This window comes from Anser cygnoides, chromosome 7 (assembly GCF_040182565.1).
Source record: "Anser cygnoides isolate HZ-2024a breed goose chromosome 7, Taihu_goose_T2T_genome, whole genome shotgun sequence".
In the NCBI taxonomy this organism is placed as follows: domain Eukaryota; kingdom Metazoa; phylum Chordata; class Aves; order Anseriformes; family Anatidae; genus Anser; species Anser cygnoides.
In genome coordinates, this window is record NC_089879.1 from 7,563,920 (window position 1) to 7,573,587 (window position 9,668).

Below are 9,668 nucleotides of genomic sequence, written 5' to 3' on the forward strand. Positions count from 1 at the left end.
TGTTACTCCTAAATCTCAAGATAAAGATTATTCAGAGAAAAAAAAAAAAGCAGTTAGTACAGTATTTGCACAGACAATGTCACAACAGATCGAAGATCCAAGGTGCCAGTTAAGCATCAAAGAGTTAAACCTGCTTCAGAAGTATTTATTTCAGATGGATCCGGTGGAGAATTGGCTTGCTTTGTAACAATACCAAGCTGCTTTTGAAATGAGGCTGTGTGCTTGCTTCAGTTCCAGGATGTCTGTCAGTTTGTCACTTCAAGAGAAGGAAAGAGATGAGACAGACCAGCAGCATATTGTAATCTTGGCTAATTAAACCTCTGTTTTCCTGTTCTATCAGTTAAAAAATGCCACCAGTATCAATTCTAGCAAGTCTCCATTACGTAGTTCAAAGGAGTAAGTCACGACGAATGAGCTGGAAATTCAGTTCACATCTATTTTTATGAACTGATATTTACTTCACTCTTAAGTACCTTTATGATTTAATTTTGAATGGATAGAGCCCAATTTCCTTCCTATGCCCTGCAGTCTTACTTAATTCACACTGAGTTTTAAAAGCAGAATGCTTTTTCCAATCATACGTATTTTCCCCTTTTATTTCATTAAAGTATCTTTAGAAGAAAGATGATCTTCATTTTAATTTAATCAGAAAGAAGATTTGTTCAACAGGTAATTTGACAGGAATGATGCCATTGCATTTTCTTGAACTGCCAGAAAGGTTCACCCTGACAGAAAGGTGAGGTGGGTCCTGAAAATACTGCTTGTAGTCTGTGGATTTTGACGATTTTGAACAGATAACCTTAATCAGAAAACACAGCAGCTCCTACCATCTTTAGTCTACCTTTTATTCCACCAAACTAAGTGCAAATTGCATTTACAAGAAAGGAAATGAAATAATTTCAGGCCCCAAGGTCTTGCAGAATGTGTGGTGAATTGACAGTGAAAAGGATCTTGTGTTGACAGTCACAGTTGTTATGTGTTATAAAAGCATATGTGAAGCTCAATTTATTTCTCAGCTTGCCTATTCAGTGACATCCTAAAAGACGCGTTTCACTTTAATTTATCTGTTTAAAGCATTAAAACAAATGTGAAGGGCCAGATTTCGCAGTGCTGAAGGGCTTCATTGCACCACGTCACTGGTGTAAACCTGCTTAATTGGAAAGGTTCATCACTGAGGATGGTTTTCCAATGAGAGGAGGTGCTGGGGCTCTCATATGCATCTGCTGGGCTAGCCGGGAGGACTGGAAATAGCCAAGATGCTTCACACCGTGTTGCAGTGCAATTACTTTTCTTTTTCTCCTGGGTACCGTTTGTAGCAGAGGTTAGGGGCTGCCTCCCGACTCCAGGGTGCGTAGTGCTGTGTTGAAACGTGGCTCGTTTGAAGCAGCCATCAGAAGGAAGTTCGTTTGTCTAACACGTCTGACAACTTAGAGTTCTAATTAGGCAGCTTTCTAGACTGGGGCATCTGTGCAAGCAGTTCAGGTTGGATCAGCAGTGCAGTTCTGAAGCAAATCTCCCTGTTGTCCTATTTGTTACGCTTTCATTTGTGTTCTGGAGTGGTTTCAGTGCACAAACCAGATCCCTGGATTCACTGGTTGGGAAAACAGTTCTTCTTGCGCCGCGCTATTCCCCAAAGTTGCCTGTGTTAACGAAGCAGTGTGCAGCTTTCAGCAGATACCCGTAGTGACAAAGGCGTAGCAAGGATTTGTTGTGGAACTTCTCCTTATTCATACCGAGGTGAAACAATGCGGCTGTCTCATCATTTGCAATTCCTTCAAGTCTGACAAAGGTGGGACCTCCTTCCACTGTTCTCAGCAGCTGAACAAACCGTTACAGCACGGCAGAGGAGTGCACGTCTCACAGTTACCAGGGGGCTCTTCCAGTGCAGTATTTACTCTTTTTTCTTCAGCAAGATGTTAACGTACAGCTTCTTATACAAAACCTTATAGGTAGTCATGCATGAGATATTTCTATTTGCTACACTGTCCGTTTACTAAGCCTTGTAATCTGAAGGAGTAACACAGATTGTTAAATGCTAACAGCCCTGTTCATCTTTATTCACTTTGAGTTACAGCTAAGCACCCCTGTCCTCCTGGAGAAGGAAGGGCACGTGTTTGAAAAAGACACGGCCTTGAAAATAAGTCTGTGAACAATACTCAGAAGTCAGCTCATTGAGTAAAACCCTGGTGTGCCCCCCAGGTCAGTGGCAACCTAACCTAAACAGCAGTGTGAGAGCGGAATTTGGTCTGTGGCTGAAGCAGGACGCCCCACACAGAGCGGTTCTTGGAGGGGTGAAGTGCTCGCAAGGCACCCGCCAGCCACTGAAGTTAGTTGCCAAAGGGAGGGGTTGTGGAAAAAAGCTGTAACGTGAACAAGTGGAGGCGGATTCGGAAATTTCCGGGTAACAAAACTGATGGATGACACTTGGGCCACAGAAGTTAATTCAGAAGAAAAACGTAGGGTTGGACCACAAGGCTGTGCGTTACTTCGGTACAGGCCATCGCTAGAAGAAAGGCCTGCAGCCACACGCAGCTGACTTGGAATGTCTGCAGTTTAGCTCAGGTGGTGGCGAGGGGGAAGACACAAACAATGTGTGTCCTATCAGGAAATTGAGGCCTTACCTCCGTATTCAGGTAACTTCCTCTACAAATCTCTTCCCAAATGTTTAACCCAGCGTGAGTGTAATTCTGTGACAATTGCTGAGAAGAGCAAGGTGACAATTTAGCTCCCTCGGGAGCACAGGGAGCTCCCGTGACTCCCCGCGGTGTGCAGACACAGAAGGGAAAGGTGTGTCTGGCTCTGCCCCTAGGTGGTTGTTTTTTTCTGTTCCTCCCCCCCCGAATTTTGTAAACATTTTGTTTCTGGGCACCAGAGATCTCCGTTAACAGAGGGACCCACAGAGAGGGCTAGTCTTAATCTCATGATTTTATACAATTAAAGGATTTGTCCTCCTCCTCCTGGCTGTAATCTTAGTAGCCCTGAACCACCTACCAGCTCAGCGGGAAGCAGCTCAGCCCCAGCTAGGCAGAACTACAAAGGTTTTCCAGGGCAGCTTGAGCATGGGCAATTTAGTTTGAACAACACAGGAAGAAAACAATGGGATGTTCTGGAAGTTTGGGATCTCCTTGGTTTTAAGAGCTGTAAAAGCTCCCATCACACACGTTTCTTAGACTGTACTCTCCGTGTGCTCCAACTCTCAGTGCAGGCAGAAGCTCTTCAAGATTCATTACGGAAATTAATTTGCCAATGTTTTTGAGCATTTTCCAAAAAGTACCTAAAATAGGAACAATTGCCCCTGACTTGATCTGCCATACTAAAGATCTACAGACACATTCTGTTCACTGCTGTGTTGACCACTTCTACTCAGCTGGGTTTAGCAGAGGCATTCCTGAAATGGAGAAGGTTCCTTGTGCTTCCTTCATAAATACCCAGCATTATACCCTGTCGTAGGAGGGAACCAACAGGCTTGTTCACTAGTGTCATGGTTTGTGTCCCCTGCAACTTGCATTTGACAAATGGATGGATTTTGTTGTTGTTGTTCCTCTAAGACTTTTCATGCTTGTAATGGGTGTATTCCTTACCGTTGTTTGGTTTTAGCCTTTGGGCCTCTCGCATTCCGTTGCTATGTTAAAAATCCTGAAATATTTAATAAACACATCTTTAGCTTTTATTCTCAGTGCAAGTTTTTGAGGAGGACAAAACCAACTGCTGGTGTCTGGCAGGCTCCTGGGGTGGCGGTGGGGTGAGCAGAGTCTGGAGCGGTGCCCTGTGGTGCTGCACCAGGTCAGAGGCTGGTGGAGATGAGCGTTTCCACTTTTCCTTGTAGTAAGTGTAAGTGCTTTGTTGCACGAGTGGTGTTTGTCTTCAGCTATGGGGATCTTGTAGGAAAACAGGAACGGTGGGGTCAAGGCGGGCGGCACTTAGCCAGGTAACAAGCTGTGGTTGGCACGTAGCCCTGGTTTTTAAGCTTTATTGAAGATGCAGCTGGTGGTGAGCAAGTGACAAATTAACTTAATGCCTCGAATCTCATCTTTTGGGCAGGGAGGAACAGCTCTGGTTGCGTTTTATTTGGGGTTTAAAAGCAGCTTGGCTTTGAAGAGAGATTACAGGTATTTCAGTAGGGACCTTGCTGAAAGGCAGAGTACTGATTTGACGGCATGCTAATGTTGGCTTTTCTATCCGAAATTACCTCATGCTAGCCTAGGTTCCAGGCAGAGTACCAACCTTCAGTTCCACGTGCTTAACGGTGTACTTGCAAAACCAGTCTTTGCTGAAAAGGACTTTTGCCACTATTTTCTATATATGGTGTAAAAACCAGATTTTCCTACAGTGTTTTCTTTGAATGGTTTCCTTTAGCCTTGGATGAGACTTCATTCAAAAAATGTTGGTGAAACTTACATGAAGTTCTGGTTACTGATGGAAATACGTTCAATGATTTCATGAATAGAGCACCAAGCAAGGTTAAATAATACTAAGGTTATAATATTAACCCGAGAAAACAAAGGAAATCCAGGTCTCAGTTGACAATCCAATCCTTAGTTTGTCCTTTTGTTCTCCTACTATAAATTATTTACAAAAGGCACAGCAGCACGAGTTCACAGGTAGCCCGTCGGTCGTAACCCTTTATTTTTATATCTTCTGTAACTGTATGAATGGAAAATAATGCTTTTGATAATCTTACATCACAAGCAGTCCTTCTCAAAGCTGCATGGGACTCTGCATATCCTATACAGTTGATCTCAAATGCATTTATTATCCAAATCTGGATTTCACAGTACAGAATTTTGTATTTAGTCATCATTGTTTGTAAGCCTGCATATATTTTTATGTATGAATGAGTACCATAGAACCAGGGTCTCAGTTTCTGGCTTAAATCTATAGCTGGACAAGTAACAGGAGTACTGATAACAACGTTAACAATCTTAATGAGGGAAGAGTTTTGTATAGAGCTCGATAGAGCTACCTTGGCTGGACAAATTTGTAATTGTTCAGCACTGTGGCTAACTCCATCTATACTAATTGCTTTTGCAAGCTTTATTTGTAGCAGCAAAAACAGTTTTTTTTTGAAAGAGGGCTCCAAAATTATGTTCATTCTTGCACTGAAACTTTATTATGCCTGCATTCTGCTCTTGACAACTATAGAAAAGGAGCTATGAATACCTGATAAATAGGGTTAATAATTTTAACAATACCTCAGCTCTGACAGGAGCACTGTCAGGCTGGTGCTGCAACAGTGTAAAGGATTTGAAGAAGGGAATGCTGGTACAACCAAGTCTGAATAGTAATTCTTATTTTTATGCTTGAAACGCTGATTTAATCACTGGTTTTCTCCATTAAACTACTTTATATCGACATCTTTCATTTTTCTGTCCTTTGAAGGTGGTAAATATGATTGCCGTTTTATCCATTTTTGTTATAACTGAAACAGACTTCAGAGCGCTTGGCTGTGCATCAGTTGTTGGAATGCTGCCATACACTAATGCAGACTCCCCACTGTGAGCCCAGTGAAGAATTATACTTTGATTCACCAGATTGTATTAAATAGTCCAGCTGTTGGGATTTGAAAGATAGTTACCTCCAAAGTGAAATAAAAATGAACTTGGCATTTATGGCTTTGACCATTTTTATAGTGTTGGGCAATCAGCTTTTCAGAGGTAGCACTTTTTAAAATAACCCTCTTCTGGTTACACTGCTTTAAAAAGTTTAATTTGCTGTAACATTCAAAATACTCCACCTTGTATTTTCCGGAATGATTGGCAACTTTTGCATAAAATAAGCATTATTTGCCGTATGAAATCACTAGCTTCTGATGATAATCAAATGAGCCTGAAACTGTATCTATTAGCGCCAATTTCTGAATTAATTAACTTATACCAAAGTTCTAATGTTAAGAGACAATTCTTGTAATTAAAGCTTGAACGTGGAATTTCATTTGATACATCCAGTACATCTCAGCAGCAAACTGAGTAAATTCTTTCTGAAATGGAAAGTGCAGCGACTGTGGTTTCTGTGATCATTTACATATTTTTAACCCGTACATTTACTCTCTCCCACTCAGGTAGAGAGAGACAGCACACTCTCAACCCCATGCTCCAGTTGTTGAGTGGGGTGACCTCTCTTCTCTTTGTCGTTTTCTCTAGGACAAAGACTGTCACAATAAAGGGCAGTTCACAGCAGATGGATCCACTAGATGAATTTCTTTCTTTGGCCTCCAGTTGATTCTACTTTTTCCTTTCAAGAGTGTTATCTTAGCAGTATGGAAGGCCATTCCTTATGAGTAAGCATGAAAAATAATAATTAAACAAAAAAAAAACCCTCTGAACTACTAAATACGGTTGCATTCAGCAACTCTTCAGTTCGGCTTCCCATGAGAGCTGAACCACGTGCCCGTGTAGGACCTGTCTACGCTAAGGTTTCTGCACCGCTCCATTTTGGTGGCTGTAGCCGCGTCAGTGCAGACGTCTGTCCTGTACCCGTACCACAGCGTAAGGCCCTACCTATCTGAAGAGGTGCTGAGTGTGCAGGTGTCACTGCCCTGTGGAGCATCTCCAAGCACGTCTGGTTACGTGCCCACAGGTATACAGGGCCAACGTGCCCTGAAACCATGAGGAAGGGCAAGTGTAAGCCCACGCGTGTAAGCTGTCTGCCTGCCCGAATGGCAAGGTGGGTCCTGCGGGCAGCCTGCAGGTGGCGTGGGGAACACCCTGGCTTGTGACACCTTCATTCAGGTCAGGCTTTGCCTGTTTGCCTTGCTTTGCGTTGGTCTATTCTAGCTAATCTAAGGGTTTACCTGCACATTTTCAACACTAGTACAAAGCTTTTGAATATAAACAAATGCTTTTTGTGTTCATGCCAGCCTCAACAAATAACCCTGGTGCCTCTGACCTTTCCTTCCTCGCTCAGAGGGCTTTTCCTCTGCAAGAACTTGTGCTGCAAGCAGTCAAGACACAGCCCCGTTCTGAAGTAGGCAACGTAGGTCTAAAGCCCCTCTGTATTTCAGCAAATCCAGTGGTGAATTTTCAGAAATGGTTTGCACTCACTCCCAGTGAGACCACTGGCAGCCTGTTGGTGCTGAGCTGCAGCAGAAAATCTGGTTGTGCTGCCTCTAGCTCCCTGTCATGCAGTAGGGTGCAGGCTAGTGAGCGCCTGTGCAAGCTGCTCGGGGATGCAGGCGTGGAGAAGAAGCCGTGTTCTTCCAGGCTGCAGGACCAGTACCTCTAGGTGACAGAAACTAGTAGCATTTTCGCTGGGTGCAGCTGCTGTGTTGGACATGCGCAACCTAAATGCAGCTCTGAGATGAGCAGAGTGAAAAGAAATTCTTAAGATTATCTTTAAAATTACTCTTTCATAGTCTTAAGTTTGTTTCTACTGTTAAATATCTTACAGGGCTGGCCTAATTGATTCAGGAAATGTGAATGTTGCATTTTGTGCACTGCTACCTGTATGTAGGGGCTGTAATGTGTAATAGATTTATTATCTGTTCACTAGGCTAGTGGACCAATTCTGGTCACATAGGCTACTAATAATAGAAATGCTTTTCTGTATATTTATATTGTTTCTCCTAAATACGTGAATTGCTATCTGTATTCATGTATTTATTCTTTTTCCTTTAGATCACCTAGTCATATGGAATCCACAAGAAAAGCTTCTAGTAGTGAAAAAGGGACAGAATCCATTGTAGTTTTAGATCCTGTTGCCACCGGTGGGGATCGGATGTCTGAAAACACACCGCATCAGAACAAAACGAAAGAAGAAAAAAGCAAGCCACTGCCTAAAGAAACTAACGTAGAGAAAATGAAAGAGATAGACGACAGTTCTAACTGTTGAAACCTGTTCTGAAAAAGGCCGTAACTTTGGGGAATCATTATCTGGACATGTAAATTGCTTAGGTGTGTTACTAGGGGCTACAGTCTGTGCTCCAAAGTTTTCAGTAATGCAGGTTGAAATGGTCTTTTGTATGCAGCTTTGTTACAAGCATTAGTGTTAAACAACTATGTATCGCTCAAACTCCCTTTCCCATTTTAGTTTTGCAGGTATGGTTAATGTTTTCTTAGATATTGACTGTTACCTTCCTTTTTCTTAAAACTGTGTTTGAAAAAGGCTTTTTTAATTATTCTTTTATTGAGAAGATCCTTCGTTAAAGGACCATTCCAAAGCTTGCCGGAAGCCCCTTGCATCCCTCTTGAATTGGTCAGGCTTTGGGTTAGACCTTACGAAGGTGATTACACTCACCTCAGCTTTAGTACAGGGGTATTATTAAAAAAAAAAACAAAAACAAACAGGTTTTAGACACATTGCTTTAAGAATACTTTGATACCTACCTAAAACAAGGTCTTGTAGGTCTCCTTTCTGCCTTCTCCACAGAGGCCACTTTGATGAAATTGAAAGCACAAGCATAACACTTCTGTTTCAGTTTCCCCAGTAGAGAGCTAGCCCACAGACTGAAAAGCAGAGGCAGTGCGGCATGTCTCTTTGGTACCAAGACTTCTGGTAACAGCAGCCAACGGCAGAAGTTTGTGGATAGAGACCGGTGCTCTTATTTGGATTAGCACTTCTTCAAAGGAGGATTTATCTCCTGTTTTTCTTTTTTTTTTTTATTTTTTTTTTGTTTTAGTCTGATGTAGCAGTTTGGTACTGATGCAGCTGGAATCTGCATGTGCTGCTGCAAAAAGTTATCCTAGGCTCCCATGAGTATGGACTTTGGAATCAACATTTTTGAGAACTCCCAGGTAAAACCCAGTAGCATTAATACAGATGCCTTTGCTTTGAACCTAGTACGGAGCGGTGGCATTAAGATCTTCATTTGGTAACACTCTAGATTTCTGCTAGATTTCTGTATTTGGTAGCACAAATTCCACTTTCCCTCAGCCCTTATTCCCTATGAAGACAGTGAGATAGGTACCTAACTGATCTGCTGCACTGCCAGTTCACTTGCCATTGTAGTTTCTTTTTAAATCCAACGTGGTATCGCATTCTTTTATAATGAACAAACAAATGTAATCAGGGATTTACCTAAGGAAGATCGGTGTAACTGAAAATTGGGTGGTCACGTACCTGAATGCACTTGGGTTATTTTTTATTTAATGAATTGAAACATTGATAGTATTGAAGGATGAATGTTCTGAGTTTGTTAGTTTGGCTCTGCATGCAGTTGTCTGGTGCTTTTCCTGAAAATAAAATGATAGTAACGAATGTGGTAGTTTCACATCTTTTCTGGTGTTTTTGCATGTTTGCTAAGAAAAATCTTGGATTTGATCTAATTACTGAATATGTTTAATTCCTAAACTTAGGGAAATTTGTCTCCTTATTTGATACCTTGCTTTCTGGAGGGCAGCGGTGGTTTTGGTGGTTAATTTTTCACTTACGTATCTGTTACATTGAATTTTAAATGCAACATTTTATATATGTATTTTTCCTCAAATTACTACTGCTGTATTATATGTTAAAATTTTCAAATTATTCAAAACCAGAAGTTTCAAAAAATTCTTTTAAACTATTTGTTACCTACGATATAAATTATTTATTTATCTTTTCACTGTTGCTTATTAAAAAGACTACTGACAAGTTTCCCAGACCTTGTGAAGTTGACTTGTTATTCCCTGCCTCAGACTGAAGCAGGCTTCCTATTGATGCAAATTACAGCTTTGTGCCCTACATTTGGGGTTTGC

General features: G+C 41.7%; 1 protein-coding gene across 2 annotated transcripts in view; it reads left to right on the plus strand.

The window, feature by feature from the left end:
* SHTN1 (shootin 1) overlaps window positions 1-9,572 on the plus strand; it is a 61,699-nt gene extending 52,127 nt beyond the window's left edge. For both annotated transcript variants that reach the window (XM_067000165.1, XM_067000164.1), the window contains one exon: window positions 7,614-9,572. In XM_067000165.1, the coding sequence (XP_066856266.1) occupies window positions 7,614-7,827 (214 nt within the window). In that variant the 3' untranslated portion in view covers window positions 7,828-9,572. The remainder of the gene's footprint in view (window positions 1-7,613) is intronic.
* Window positions 9,573-9,668: the final 96 nt, after the last annotated feature.